The sequence below is a fragment of the Gambusia affinis genome, linkage group LG23 (genome assembly GCF_019740435.1).
Source record: "Gambusia affinis linkage group LG23, SWU_Gaff_1.0, whole genome shotgun sequence".
Lineage (NCBI taxonomy): Eukaryota > Metazoa > Chordata > Actinopteri > Cyprinodontiformes > Poeciliidae > Gambusia > Gambusia affinis.
In genome coordinates, this window is record NC_057890.1 from 1,348,090 (window position 1) to 1,363,487 (window position 15,398).

Genomic DNA, 15,398 nt, shown 5'->3' on the forward strand with positions numbered 1-15,398 from the left:
AGATGACCAATAAGAGTTACACAACATGCTGCAGTCATGACAGAGCTGCAATAGAAGGCAACTGGATTTCTCTCTTTCTGTTGAAAACCTTTCAGAAGATTTACTCAGTTCTCAGAACCTTTTGGGTTTAGAGTAAAATGACTTCAAGATATCAAGAAAAGACATCTACCTCCCTTCTTTTAATGAAAACCAGGAATGTGCCCAGTCATCCTGACATCATGTTGTACCTGCAGTCGGCGCATTGGGAGACTTGAAGAAGCTGACGACTCCCTTGGCATGAAGGCCTGCAGAGCGCAGCAGGACGGCCTTGGTTCGTGAGTGTCTCCAGCACACAACAGGGAAGCGATTCTGTCTGTAGCAGCGGGAGATCCTATGAATGATGGGGTCCAGAATGTTCTGAGGGATGATCAGCAGGCCGGGGTAGCTGGAGCACAAGAGGTTGAGCAATTTTAATTTGTCTGTCTGTCTTTTCTACGCACTTTGCAAAAGGATTCATACCCCTGAAAATTTGTCGCATTTCGTCAAGGTACAAACAACAGCTTTGATGGATTTTATTGGGATTTCATGCATCAAAATGGACAGAAAAGGATTCAGTTTTCAGAAACTGGGGTTTGAGAAAAATATTGAAAACTATTAGTCATTTTCTTTTATTCACATTATTTCATTACCTTATTTTCACTTAAAATCCTTACAAAATACACCAAATATATATGCCATGTGGAAATGTTCAAGGGGTGTAAACACTTTTGAAAGGCCTTCTACATCTGTACACTGACTGCTGCTGCTGTACCTCCGGCAGACTGTGTACATGCGATTAGCTGTAGAAATCCTGAACGGCTCATTCTTAGATCGTGTCAGGCTGTTGCTCAGCGTGCCCAGTCCGAGGCGTTGGTAGTCACGGCAACAGGCGCGCTCCACAACATTGCTCATAGTCTGTCTGTCTGAAGAGCGGATGGTAGAGGACAGAGTGAGGGCGCTTTGATCCACTTCCTCTGAGACTGTGGAGAAAATTGGTTGATTTAAACTTTGATTCATTTCATTTCATTTGTTTAACAATGAAACACAAAGCGTTAAAAAAGTGATCGGCCTTTTTCCTTGTAATACCTGAGATTTCATCTTCATCCAGCTCCGTATGGAAGGTGCTCCTGTTCTCCCAGGTGGCCGGAGCCTCCTTCTTCCTGCCCACATACTGACGACTAATGGTTCTCTTTGCATTCTTCACCAGGTTTTTAGAAAGTGTCCTGAAGATGATAAGGACATTTGTATCAATGTGGATCACTCTGAGTAGCTTACAGCTGGTTCTTTTTGGGGTTTTGAAATCTGAAGTTGAGAAAATCTAGAAGTAAATTTAAACCGTTCTGACAAGTTGTCACATGGATACACATTCAGATTTATTAATACGTTGGGTATTTATTATGTTTCCGTTTATTGTGCGTTTCTGATTTTTTCTTATTATTATGATTCTCCACAAAAACTTATATTGCTGCCTTTACCCAAAGACTTCTTCTAACTTTTATTTGGTAGCCAGATTCAGTAGCCACACCGCCACTCAGATTAAAAAAAACGGAGGGATATGTTATATATTTTTTTTTTATTTTCTAAATAACTCATGCTGAAATTATACTAAGAAACCATAGTGGTTCAGAGATCTTTGGATCGTGATACTTTCCTTAAAATTGTTCACATTTTAAAATGAGACCTTTTTTCAGATTTTTGCAGCGGTACATATGATTGGTGGATAAAATCGGATTCACATGCAAGCATCAACTGAGCAACTAAAATTAAGGACATAGCAATAGCAGCCATTTTGCAACATTTATATGTTGTAATCTGGAGGTATGGCTGGAGGCTATCTACATAAAATGTATTGCTAATCAGTTAAATATAAGTCTCCACTGAGTTGATCTTTAGAATGAGCCAGTTTTCTAAATCATCTTATGTTCTCAGTACCAACTATTAGTTCTGAAAGCAAGAGCTTTATGTGCTTTATCTGTGACACTAATGCATAAACAGAAAACCATGATTCACAAATATCCAGTTTAACCTTCCTATGTTAACAGCATCATTTTATCAAGGCACAGCTATGATTCATGAATCCAGTCAGAACATCGACACTGGGTCACAAACTAGCCTCAATGTAAATCCCTCCTGTACATGGCCCAACAAACAACCAATTCTAATGACTCGTCTGCTTTCAGAGTTCTGAGTACTTGATGAAATAATGAAATGTCAAGTTACAAAAAAACCCCAAAAACACTATAACAACACTCCTCCACATTTAGTGAGACTTGGTGTGAAGTCAAGTCAATGGATGAAGTCAAGCTAAAGGAGTGAAAACTGAGCTATTCTTTAATTTATTTGAATAAAAGTCTTTTTGTTTCTTACTTTAATGACTGGTTCTTATCCTTGGTTTTGGGCTCCAACACCAACTTGCCACTTTGACCAACTGTGAAGGCAAAGGTGCCCTGGACATGCTGAGGAAAGCGCAGCTTATGTAAGTGCTTCCTGAAACTCTCAGCCAGGTCTGATGCCACCTCTTCATCAAAAGCAATTTTCAATAGCTGCAGGTAAGACAGAAAGAGAAGGATATCTGATCACCTGTGTGTTACAGGCGAAGGTATAACAGAGGGTGGCTGATTGTGAGAGGTAAGTACCTGGAAGGTGCAGGATCGGAGCTGAAGGCCCTCCTGGACAAATTGGTCCATGGTTAGAGTGACAGAGATCCTCTTCTCCTTGGTCAGAGAGGCGATGGGGAAGGAGCGAGTCACTATCTGTTCACCCACTGAAGGACAAGACACCAGTTAATCTGGCTTAGAATAATGAACCAAAAATCCAGCAAGTCTCAGATGATCTTTTCTTCCTCACCTAATGCATCACTTGGTGTGCCCTTGAAGATAAGACGGTAGGTTGTAAGAAAGATGGCGCCCTCTGCAGGAAGAAGCGGTGGGCCTCCCATCTGCCCTGTGGCCTCGTCGCGGCCATCAGGGATGAGGTGGACCCGCATGCCATCCATCACCAGCTCCTCACCGGGCAGCAGCGTTGGCCTTAGCAACTTGGGCTGCAGATGAAAACAAAAAAAACAACAAGAAGGAGCCATAAATCATTTGAAGTGGAAAAACAAGAACGTGAAGAAAAGTAAAGCAGGCTTGCATTTAGGTTTTTTTTTTTTTTCAGTAGATCAGTTCTTTATTTAGCACCTTTTCAGGTTTGTGAAAATAATTTAGAAAAACTAACAAAAAAGGTCACTTTTTGTTTGTGCTTTAAAGTTAAACTGCTGACAAAACTGAATGTTTGAATGCGAGTATGAACTTTAAACCGTGTCATTACTTTAGGCCTTCACACACTCCAAACATCACTCCCATGCTTTGAAATCATGCGACCTGCACTGATTACCCAGAGAGCAAAATATGAGTGAATCAACGTTGAAATATAGTTAGGCAGAGACATTGAATCCACGTTGAAGAAAACATTGAAATGATATTGAAAGTGGTCGGTGAGCATCATGTTGAATCAACATTAATAACCGACACTATATCAATGTTGTTTCAACAATCATCTACATGCACATTTTAGTTTATTTTACATTGCATCAAAGTTAAAAAATCAATATTAATTCATGTACATTTTTTAGTCTGATTGGTCTACATCATCACATACTATTAAACATTTCTTCACTGGTGTTAAATACACAATATTATTGACAGATAATAAGTATTATGTCGTTCAAAATTATCTTACATCAACATATTTCCAAAAATGTGTTTACACAAGCTTAAAAATTACAAGATGGCATTAATATTACATTTTATTTAAGAAAACAGGCAAAGTTCTGTAAAAATATTTGGTTGGTTTTTGAACAACAGTCTATTGTCCATGGAAGAACAGCGTTCATGAGGTTAAGTCTTGTACTGTATGAACCAGGGAAACATTATGTGTTGGGGAAACCCAAGTTTGAGTCTGATTGGCGTCACGTTGGTTCTTGACGCCTTTCTTCCTCTCTGGTACATAACAAAGCCACTTCTCGACAGTTTCGCTGCAATCCTTCAGTCAGCTTTGGGCCAAACTACCGAGCAGCAGCTGAAAAACACCAAAACAAGAGTGAGGAAGGTGCTGGTTTGGGCCTATTAGAAAGATGATAAAAAAACGTTTGAAAAGTTTTGAAACGAACTGAAATATTAAATAGTGAACTGGGTCTGTACACGTCAATGAATATTCATGAAAATTTATCTTAAAGTTAGTCGACATATATAATCACACCTTTACTTATCAAGCTGCGGCACAGGCACAAAACAATGCAGTTATTTTTCAATAAACACAGTTAAGATAAAAGTAATGTCGCCAAACTTACTGCAAAAGTGCTCAGAGGAGAATTCAATTCAGAAAAAGGTTGCAAACAAGCCAGCAGCGAAGGGTTGTGTAGTCGGGCCATACCACTCATGAAAAAAGGTGAGTTGGACGGGGTGAGTTGGACCGCTCCACTGATCGAGGTGACTTGTAGATGTTTTTGTCAACACATTATCCACAGTCAGAAATAATATTTACAGACAAGTAAGAAAATGTACAGAAAGGAATTATAACCCACTGTCCTTAACAGTGCGTCATGTAGTGCTTAGTTTAAAATGTCATTACATTAATTTAACATTGATCAGACATTGATCAGATATTGGCATTTGAATGATTAGAGTTCAACCACAAAGCGACACTGGACTCAGTGACATCTCTTCAACATTGGTTTCTTTGCTAGAATTGGATGATTGTTTGATGGTTGATCCACCGTCAGTCGTTGACTATAACTAAAAATCAACCTTTTTCACCATAATTCAGTATTGAATTACCATTGCTTGCTATCTGGGTAATGTTGAAGTTAAATTCTGACTGCAGAACGAACACCAACCAGATACCATCTGGAGAAGTCCTTGTAAATGAGATTTTATATACAAAAAACTATATAAACCAAAGACCAGAGTTATGTTTGTTATATTTGACAATCATCTGATATTTTGTCAGCAGCTTTGTTTTGAACTCAGGGCTGATTATGAGACTAGTGAGGTATTTCACTTTGTCCTTTTCATTCATCTAACAAGTTAGGCAGAGACATTCAATTTGTTTAGCAAATAAAACAGTAACACACTCAGTCATAGAAGGTTTCCTGTTAATGTGAATGGCACAGGGCATTTCATTCTGTAGCCTCTTCAGCTTCCTGTAACCATCTTCTGGCCTTTCTTTACAGGATGCCTATGAACGAGGGGTTTATATGATGAGCAGAGAAAAATGAGTTTGTGATCAGCTTTTTCCAGAGGAGGTCTTGCTTTGGAAAAGTATGAATCCTTGACATTTGAATAGAACAAATCCAATGTCTTGTTTTGTCTAACAGAGTAGCAGACAATCTGTTGAAATGTTGGAAGTGCAGAAGAGAGTGAGGCATGATTAGAATCCACAGAATCAAATGAATGGGTTAATTTTGCATTTGCAAAATTTGCTGATGTACTGAGGTGGTAATTTAGTGTTTTGGTTTTTGCTTCTGAAGCTGCGACCCGACCCTGGATAAGCGGAAGAAGATGGATGGATGGATGGATGGTTCAGGTGTGTTGGAGCAGGAAAACATCCAACAGCTGCAGGACAGAGGCACTACAGGCACAGAGTTACTAGATAAGATCAAAGCCTTTTTCTATATTAGAATGGACTCTTCAAAGTCCTTCTCTGAATCCATCCACAACGAATGTTACAGAACTATTTTGCAAAGAACAATGAGTAAAAACTAAGCCTCTAGTTTCTAGTGAGCACACTTTGAGATTTATATTTGTAAAAGATTTTGAAAACCATAAAAATTCTCACTGCATGCACTACTTAGTGTTTGTCTATCACTCAAAATAACTTTCTATTAAAGTCTGTGGTTGTAACATGACTCCAGTCAAACCAGTGGACCATTACCAGGTCACTTCAGAACTTGATGACTTGCTGAGGTACTTCATTCATTTCAATCAGTTTTGCTGGAGCAGACACTCATCTAAGACATGCAGAGTACGGCTGGAGGTGCTACTGACTGATCTACTCTGAAAACTAAGGCGAGACAATGCTCACATGATGCCATCTTCCTATAATATGTCTACAGGAATGATGGAAAGAAAAAAAACAGCGTAGCCCGAATCCGTCTCCAGCACACTGCATGCATGCACCCTTCAGCGTGAAGGCACTCAGCTCTGGAGGTCCTGGAGAAGCTACAACAGCCAGACTGAGCTTCTCCGGCCTCTACAGAGATCAAACAGCAGGGTGGGAGGGAACCATCAACCAGCAAGCACCACTGTGGCATGCTGAGAATCACGCCGTTCTGTCTGGGTGGACAGACGTACCTGCCACGACACTGTGAGCCTGAGCTGAAGGGATTGGTGGAGAGGGGAGTGGGCGGGGCTGGATGGTACTCTGCATGACCTTTTTCCAGTGGAAGGTAAAAACAGGAATTGGTTACCTTTTGGATCGGAGGCAGTCTCTTACTCTCCCTGTGGACTGCGTCCAGAGTCTCGATGTGCATCTGAACAATATCTGCAGACACATTTATACCAATGAAGCTCCATACAATGCTTGTAAACTGCTCAATCAGAGATCAGTGAGTGTGGGATCGTACCTGGTATCATAGTGTGGAGCGCCTTCAGGTGCTCGTTCGTCACACCGCTCTCATTACACACTTTATCTACAAAGCGGTTGATAAAGCGCACCACTGAATTGGCCACGTCCGAGCTCTCTGCGTCTTCAAAGCCACTCTCTGTGTCGTAGCTCTCTGCCATGCTGCCTGCAATACTGCAAGATAACATGAACCCGATTTAAACTTCTGTTACATTCTAACCTACAAACCACCAAGTCTTGAAGAGTGGAAAGCATCGTTATTCTGACCCCTGGTGGTTGAGATGAGGATGTGCCTTCCACTGGTTACCTGTTGGTGACATAGCTGTTGCTGACGCTCTCCACGTCTCCAAGGCCAGAACTCCTCAGCAACCGGTTCTTGCTGGTGTCCAGTGGCAGCAGGAGGTAGCTCATCCTGTTGGCGTAATGGATGGCCTGGCTGAACACCGTGCTCTCCTCCTTCTGCACGCGCTCCATCTGCATCTCTTTGCTGAGGGTCGGCCACAGACGGTTTTGCTCAGCTGCGAGATCCAAGGCGCTGATTTCCCTTCTGCTGCCTGACCCGTCCTGTTGGTCCTGCTGATGGATCAACAAATATGAGAGAAACAGATGAGCTGGTGACCAGAAGCCAATGCTAAATGCTCTCAGTCATATGGAGAGTGCTCACTGAGTTGCTCTGCTTGTTTCCATCATCTGTCTCCATGTACAGAGCTTTGATGTGGTTCTGAACGTCACTGTAGAACATGGCCTCCCAAAACTGCATGGTAGTCCACACCATGTGTTCTTGTACACAGCTGTAGGCAAACTGAGTGATGCCTGCACCCAGTTTCTGTCCAGTAAAAAACAGATTCTTGAGAAGAAGCCAAGAAACTTTAACCCAGATTAAGCGATAGAGAGTTCACATTCTGAGTGGCTCTCATCTAAAGTTCCTCCCACTGAGTGAAGAAAGGAAAACCTACAGTATCTCACTGTTTTCTTAGAGCTTTATGGATTTAAGACTTGAATACATATAATGAAGTGACGTTCTTAATGCTAGTTTGAAACTTACTCTGCAGAAGGCAGTGACAAGAGGAAGCAGAGCGGCTGCAATACCATGTTCATCCATATGGGAACAGTCCTGCATTGAAAGATAAAGAACTTTTAATTTGTTGTTTACAATGAATACAAAAGTTCACTAAGATTTTATGACAGACATTTCAAAACCTAGTTGGCTTTATATGAGCATCAGAGACAGACGCACTACAAGACATCATGCGACATTAACAGCAGAACGTTAGTGCTGATGTTCTGAGGGTGTGTTGCACATGTGCAGGCTCACCTGTAAAGTGCAATTCATCATGCGAACAATGTAGTCAAACTGCTGGTCGTCCAGCACAGCTCGGTTCTGGAGAACATGTTGATTTAGCTCCTGGGTCAGACAGACCCGTGCTGTGCGACCCTTTAATGCCCGCAGCACAGCTGGCATCAGCTGGACCATGGAGAGAGACAGTCACATTACACTTCACACACACACATGTTCTGCTGTGACATTGTCATTTTAGGTAAAATGCTAATGTTGAATTCACATTGATATTAACATCAACGTTCTTTTACGTCACAGTTTATATTAAGTCAATATCTTTTAAATGTTACAATTTCTGTTTGCCCAGAAGATGTCACTATTTTGCCCCTTATCAAATCATGCAGCTTCTAAACCAGAGACACTCATTAGCATCTTACCCTTAGCTAAGGAGAAAAAGTTTTACTGTTGCTCAGTGATTTAGTCCTTTTTTCAGATGAAAGTAAATTTTCCATTGAAAGGAGCCCTGACCTAGTATGGAATGCTTATACTATACAGTCCGAGAACATACTATTCTGTTGTCCCACATTCATGTTTTAAAATATGTTTATAATTGGTCTTATGTGTACTCAAGATTTTCTGAGTGGAATTAAATTACTGAAGTGAATTCACTGTTCAATGATATACAAAGGCTTGTAAATCCAAACCTCAGCCTTTGTTTTATACAAACAGGAAAATTTTTCTCCTAACTGCAAAACCAGAGGCAAAAAATATTACATTTAGCATTATATAATTTAGAAAAAAAAAAAAAAGAATTTATTCCTGTTTTTGTTCCCCAGGTTTGGAGTTTAGAAATGCTGTAGTTCCACCTTGCAGACATTGTGAGTCTCACTCACCTTCTTGGCCTCCAGCATCTTGTTATCAAAGATGTAAGTGATGCAGTTCCTGACCACCTCCAGCCTGCGAGCGCTGTTAGCCATCACATTACCGTTCCTGTCAACAATGTCTCCTGGGGGAAATAGCAGTTATTCATCAACATCATGACAAACTGTCTCTCTTGCTAAAAATAACACACTTAGACAAGGTCTAAGTTGCATAAAGATAGATACACATCTGTATTTTTAGATTTTTAACACAAAGCTTATTTTTCCATTGTGAAATACACATCTACAAATCCTCATGGGTGACTTCAATTTGCGCGTTACCATCAGGCTCCTCTTTGTGTTTTAGTCTTCAGGAATAGAGGTTGTGCTCACCCAGAGGAGGCCCAGACGGCACCATGCTTTTGAGCTCTACTTTGACAACAGGCGGTGAACTCTTGAGCTTGGCAACAGCATGATCGATGAAGAGCTGCACTGCAACATCATCCAGAACAGGAAACGGAGTCCGACTCTGGTCCGTACTCTGGCTGGTTTCTGATGGCCTCTGGACTTTGTGCATTGCGACTGCGGGGTAGGGGTTCTCCTGAAAAGACGTCAAGTAAAAGTGAAGGGTAACTCTAACCCTAACTGAACAAAGCAGAAGATGGCAGAGATCTTGGATGATTGGAATGTGAATGCCCTGAAATATTGGAGATCATACATTTTTAAAAAGTTGCTCTGCCAGCTCTTTGACATGATTCATGACTTTGTGTGGGTAGGTTTCTTCTTGTCGTATTCGCTCCACCTGATTGGCAACAAGCTGTGGAGAAAAAAGAAAAAGATTTAAACATCTGCATCATATCAAAGCAATATAATTAACAGACAAATACAAAGCAAAATAATAGAACCCTCTGAATAGAACGGCTAAGAATGCAGAGTAGAAACAATTTTCTTAAAGGTTTTGTTGGCTCCAGTGACCTTTGTTAACAGCTCTCAGACAGGAAAGTGGGTTGAGAGAGAGGGAAGACCTGCAACCAAGATCATGGGGTCAGGACTGAAACCCATGACAGCAGCATCAAAGGCTAAAGCCTCCATATATGGCTTTGACCCTGCGGCGCCGCCGCACCCTCAACCCATTTTTTATGAAAAAGTTAATTAATTAATCCATGCAACATGCATGTAAACTATTAATTCAGCAGAAAACTTATTCATTGCAATAATTCAGCTTAAAAAATCTAATATTCTAGTTATCAGAGAAACCAAAATTTGCAATGTTTATTGAAATCAATCAAAATGCTTTATACTAGCATTGTTGCTGTAATGAATCTCTTTCTTCTCTCTTTTCTTTTAACTACTGATGTAAACTTCACAACACTTAGTTTTTAAGAAATGAATATCAGTAAGAGTCTTTATTTAGCTAGCAAGTCTTCATATTTGTGCAGAAAGACTCACATCATCGAAGAGATCGGTGGCTCTGTACGGTGGGCCCCTCTCTGATACAAAGCCTGCGAATGCCATCCCGTCCAACACCTTCATCAGGAAGTCATCCTCTGTCAGGGATCTCTGACCCAGGAAGGCCGCCTGCCCCAGTAAAAGGAAGAGACACTTTTGTTTTTTTTTTACAGCTAAAAGCAAAGGCCTCTCCCTCTCCCCATCAAAACAATGCATTTCTGTACCTTATGGAAGCGGATTACAGGTTCTGGGTGAATTCGGATGATATGTAAACACCAGCGATAACCTTGGAAAAGTCGAGCGAAGAGCCAGAGGAAGACGGCTCGGATTTCCTTATCCTGAAACACATCCACAGTTCAGCTCAGTTTATTTATAGGACGCTCATAAGCCATGTTACAAAACAATTAAACAATGTATGTTCAGAAATATATAGTAGCAGCATAACAGTCCATTCAATCCAATCCCATACAGATAAATTTAAAGTAAGTTACACATATTCTAATAAGATTCCAGGTACAAAACAGATCAGTTTATTTTTCTAAATGGTTAAAAGTCCAAACCATTTGAAAGGAATCACTGATTTAACAGGAATCAACAAGAAGTGACAGTCCATGGTGTCCATGATTTTAAAATTAAAATTTAAGATTTAAGAGTCAGTCCAAGTGCTCTTTTGGGGTGTGTGGAGTGTGTATAAAGGTCTATATTCATATTTTTCTTACCTGGATCTTTAGTGCAGAAGCATGCATGGACTGTGGGGGAAACGCCTGATCTGAAAATTCTAACTCCGGGTCCAAAACCTGCAACAATTTTACAAAGATGTGAAAAATTATGCACAATCACATCTCCACTTCCGCTTTGCTTTCTTGCTTGCTTCATGTTGCATGTGAAGGACCTATTTTAGAAGGTCCTTCCAAAAAGCTGAACAACTAAAAACACTGAGCCTCCCTCCAAAGACACCCACTGTAGAATGTGATGGCGGCAGCATCTTGCTGTTTTTTGTCAGTGGGGACAAAGATAGGAAGATGGATGGAGCTCGAAAAATCAAGAGAGGTGATAATATAGTTGAGAGTGGAGCAGAAGTTCAAACAGACTTAGTTTATACCAATTATGTTTAAAGGTGAAAAGAAAACTTCAATTATTTTTTTTTTTTTGGTTTTTGTGAAGGCAGAGCTCCGATTTCTTGTCATTTTTGTTTTTTGACCTATGGTCAGTTTTGGTATTTACTTTTACAAGAAACCTGTTCACTATTAAGCTGAAGTGAGATGGCTCATGCAGTAACATTGTTCTTGTGCTGCCCAAATATGTGCCTGTTCAAAATCAATGAAGATTGAATCATCGACACCAGTTGCCATAGTTAGAAAATGTAAAATGTGACCAATTATTAGCCAACCTCTCCTCTGGATATCAGCTGGATTTTCTGTGCTTAAATACAGGCAGATGTGTTGCTGCCTTTGCAACATATTAAAATTGTGATTCTCTTTTTATGAAAAGTGATTTTGTTAAAAAGTTTTTCTAACATATCATGACAGAATGTGGGTAGGAATGTGTGCTTGTGTTTTTGTAATATTCAGCATTTTATGAAACATTCATCTCAACATTCCCAAGCAAAGTCTCAGACGTGATAAAATTGAATAAAAAAATGCAGAATGCCAATAAACCTTCATAAATTTCTGCTTATTTCAGAAGGATTTGTTCGTGTTTGTTGTGGAAGGAAACCGGGAAATGTTTCTTCAATTAGTGACAGAGGTCAGTGTGATTACACAGAAACCCTGAAACAGCACATTTCATTTCACTTAGGCCCAGTGACTCGGGCCATCTTCCAGATTCCTGACATATTATGCCTTAAAATGAGTCCAAATAGAAACTCAGGGCTCCACACAACTTGTTGTTCTCCTTCCTTTTGACCTAAAACCCGGAGACTGTTGTGCTACTTTTCTGCAACAGTAAATGAGAAACCCCTGTGTCTTCAGCCAAGAGTTCATCGACCAAACAGTGACAAGAGAACCAGAATCAGATCAAGAACTTGTGCTGCGGTTATTTTATTATTTAAATCGACTTGCTGGGATGAATTACCTCTGATGTAGATCCAGGTGATTGTTTGCCAGCAACTTTAAACCAACACTTAACGCTAATTTTCCTGTTATGGTCGTGAGTCACCTGCCTTGTCTATGTACTGAATGTAGTCAGAAAACCTGTAAAAGGGAAAATTATGGACTTCTGGGTGGGCAAGCAAGATGGTAACAGCCAAACTGAGTGTTTCCCAGATAAATATTCTAAAAATATCCTTTCTCTATGCAGTTGCCGGTTGTAAAATACACTACAGAATGAATTAAAATGCCTAAGCCCAAATCTAAAAACTCTCTGCTCTATGACAGCAAATTACAAAAGATGTAGGAATGAATGAAAAATGAACGGCTAGCCTCTGGGATTTAGAAGCATCTGTGGTGGCTAACGACGACTGATCTACAAACTATTTTCCAACAACTCAGAGAATCACGTTGTGAGAATTGAAGTGGTTTTAGAAGTTAAAGAGGAACTAGAAAGCAAATGGAAGATTGGACAAAGCAGAAAGCAATATTTTGAAAGCAGAGAAATAGATTCAGCACAATGAAGTAAAGAACAATGTGAAGCAAAACCGGTTGAGTTGGAGGGAAGACTGAGATGGGTGAACATACGGCGCCATGGCTCTGCAGAAGGCTGAAGACCGCCCTTCCTCTCTCTCACCCTTCATAGAAAAGACTGTCTATGAAAACCTTCTTAGACAAACTGGACACTCTGACATCATTTGACCTGGTTATTGAGAGAGCTCACCGTTCACTGGGACCAAAAGCTCCACCTGATGCCCCCCACCACGTTTAATAACAGTCAAGTTTGCCACATTTGAAGTCAAGGATGAAGCATTAAAACGAGCTTGGCAAAAGAAAAGCTTCATGCTGGCAGTAATTGGAGTAATAGACCATGATTATGCCCCGGACGTGTTAAGATGGTGATGTGAATGCGCTGAAGCAGTTCCTCAGAGAAAAGGAGATAAATTCCAGACCCTATTCCCGGCCAAGTTGAGGGTATTTTATGAGAACGCCACGTGTCTACAACTCTGCAGCTGAGGCAACCAAAACATGGTGAGTTGAGGCTTCAAAGTCACCATCATCCAACCATCTACATTGTGAGCTGACAAGATCAAGAGTGCTATGTGGATCAAGTCAGTAAAGATGGACAAAGAGCATTCAAAGGATGAAACATGGGATGGACACAAGAAGAGGCTGAACGCTTTTAGAAGGGAAAAAGTAAAACCATAAAGAAAAAACACCACCTGGTAACTGGAACGTCACAACCAGGTAACGCCACCAGAGGGCCCTTCCCAACCACAGAGCATGATGCTTCACCCTCAGTCACTCATTAACTATTACACCATTAAGGTCGTTGATAAGACCAAAGGAAAGGAAGTCTTCTTTAACTGGACTTGTATTAGTTTCATTTACAAAGTGAAAATTTTCAGACTATTAATTGTTGCTATATGTTTGGTTAGCCAAAAGGTTTTCCTTTTATTTGTTCTGGATATATGGTCATCTCTAACTCCTGACTTTATCAGTACCAATAAGAATCACAAGCTAAAATGTAAAAGGAGTTCTTAATCCAACAAAAAGGGCTAAAATACTAATCGAAATGAAAAATAAAAGGCATCTTCATGTGCATGGCCCATCCACTCCACCAGTACTAATGACAGCTGTGAAACTTCCAGTTAAAAACCTGATCATTCTGACAGGAGCTGTTGCTGCTTCCCTTTCTTTAATGTGAGAAAGGGAATATGTTTTCAATACTGATATAGTTTACTAAATAATTGTACAGAGCACTGTGCTTCATTTATTAACATTTCAAAAATATTCACATCCAGTTGTTCCTCTTTGATGATTTCATTCTAAGACTTTTTGTAGTTAAAAGCTGTTAACTGATTATTATAACAGAAAACATATGGAATCATATTTTAACAAAGAAGCAAGATTATTTTGGGAGCTCAACTTCTTTGACTGTGCCACATTCTTTGAAAATGGGAGCTGAATTCCTCCTGTCCCCAAAAAAACACCTTAAATGTCTCCATGCCTTTCAGTTATGGCTGAAATAATGCCATAACGGTTAATGTTTTACAATCAGGTGATATAAACCTCTATTGGTTAAATGTTGCAGCAGCAACAGAATTAGCAAACTACCAGCAGGTTCTGTTATATAAGAAAAAAAACCCCTGTAAAATATAGAAAGTAAATATTTTATTATGGGGGTATAATTAAAGTCTGTGGAGCTGTACAGTTTACAACTGTTCAGCACGTGAGTTGGCTGACTAATATGCAATAAAACTAGTGCTCACACATGGAATTATATGAATAACAAAGACGATACATTTTTTCAATTATTCCTGGTAATCTTTTGGTCAACACAAAACGAAGATCATAAAAATCATTTCCAGCAAAGAGGCATTAAAAGCTGGAGGGACTTCCTGCATTATATAGCCTCAGAGTGTAAATGCAATGACTAACAACAAATTCTATTTTTGTCATCAAAAACACACAGAATAATTTCTAACAAGAGGAAGAAATAATGTAATGTGTAAATATCAATAAGGAAGCTGGGAAATCATCTGTGTACAGACTAAGAGCTTTTCTCAGAATGGGTTGTCACTGGGATACTGGAAACAACCCAACAGCTTTATATGAGCTGGCTGGTCAATCCGCTTCTATTGAAGACAACACGGCAGCACAGACATAATAAAATAATAAAAGTATGCTAAAAAATAATAAAGTAAAAGTATAATAAAATATTATACTGTCATATAGAAAATAGAGTGTCAGCAGACGTGGCGATATCAAAGCTTTAACATAAACAGTAATTATAAAAGATGTATAAACAAAAACAAATCAAAATAATGATGCAGATGGAGTTTAACGTTGGAGGCTTAAAAAATAAAGCAAAAAATATTTTATTACCTTGATGAGTAATTGGAAATGACTTCTAAAAACAAGCAATTTCTATCATTTTTTTTAACAATAGTTACATTACGGGATTCTAGATTTTTGCAAAACCAGTTTAATAATAACTGGTTCTCAGTTCTACTGAGTGTTGTTTCAAATTCAAATCAATTCAAAAATTATTTATTGATCCTAAAGGGAAACTATATGTTGTAACTCAAATTATTCACG

General features: G+C 39.6%; 1 protein-coding gene across 8 annotated transcripts in view; it reads right to left on the bottom strand.

The window, feature by feature from the left end:
* The window catches only part of sbf1 (SET binding factor 1), a 57,401-nt gene that overhangs the window by 8,988 nt on the left and 33,015 nt on the right, over window positions 1-15,398 (bottom strand). For 6 of the 8 annotated variants that reach the window (XM_044107622.1, XM_044107621.1, XM_044107619.1 and 3 more), the window contains 18 exons: window positions 10,929-11,006; window positions 10,434-10,547; window positions 10,210-10,338; window positions 9,479-9,577; window positions 9,154-9,361; window positions 8,794-8,906; window positions 7,937-8,086; window positions 7,667-7,735; window positions 7,286-7,447; window positions 6,929-7,197; window positions 6,623-6,795; window positions 6,467-6,540; window positions 2,866-3,058; window positions 2,655-2,782; window positions 2,386-2,561; window positions 1,105-1,241; window positions 791-998; window positions 228-424 (listed from right to left, as the gene is read on the bottom strand). In XM_044107622.1, the coding sequence (XP_043963557.1) occupies window positions 228-424; window positions 791-998; window positions 1,105-1,241; window positions 2,386-2,561; window positions 2,655-2,782; window positions 2,866-3,058; window positions 6,467-6,540; window positions 6,623-6,795; window positions 6,929-7,197; window positions 7,286-7,447; window positions 7,667-7,735; window positions 7,937-8,086; window positions 8,794-8,906; window positions 9,154-9,361; window positions 9,479-9,577; window positions 10,210-10,338; window positions 10,434-10,547; window positions 10,929-11,006 (2,677 nt within the window). The remainder of the gene's footprint in view (window positions 1-227; window positions 425-790; window positions 999-1,104; window positions 1,242-2,385; window positions 2,562-2,654; window positions 2,783-2,865; window positions 3,059-6,466; window positions 6,541-6,622; window positions 6,796-6,928; window positions 7,198-7,285; window positions 7,448-7,666; window positions 7,736-7,936; window positions 8,087-8,793; window positions 8,907-9,153; window positions 9,362-9,478; window positions 9,578-10,209; window positions 10,339-10,433; window positions 10,548-10,928; window positions 11,007-15,398) is intronic. The other 2 variants (XM_044107623.1, XM_044107618.1) reach the window with 1 other exon arrangement.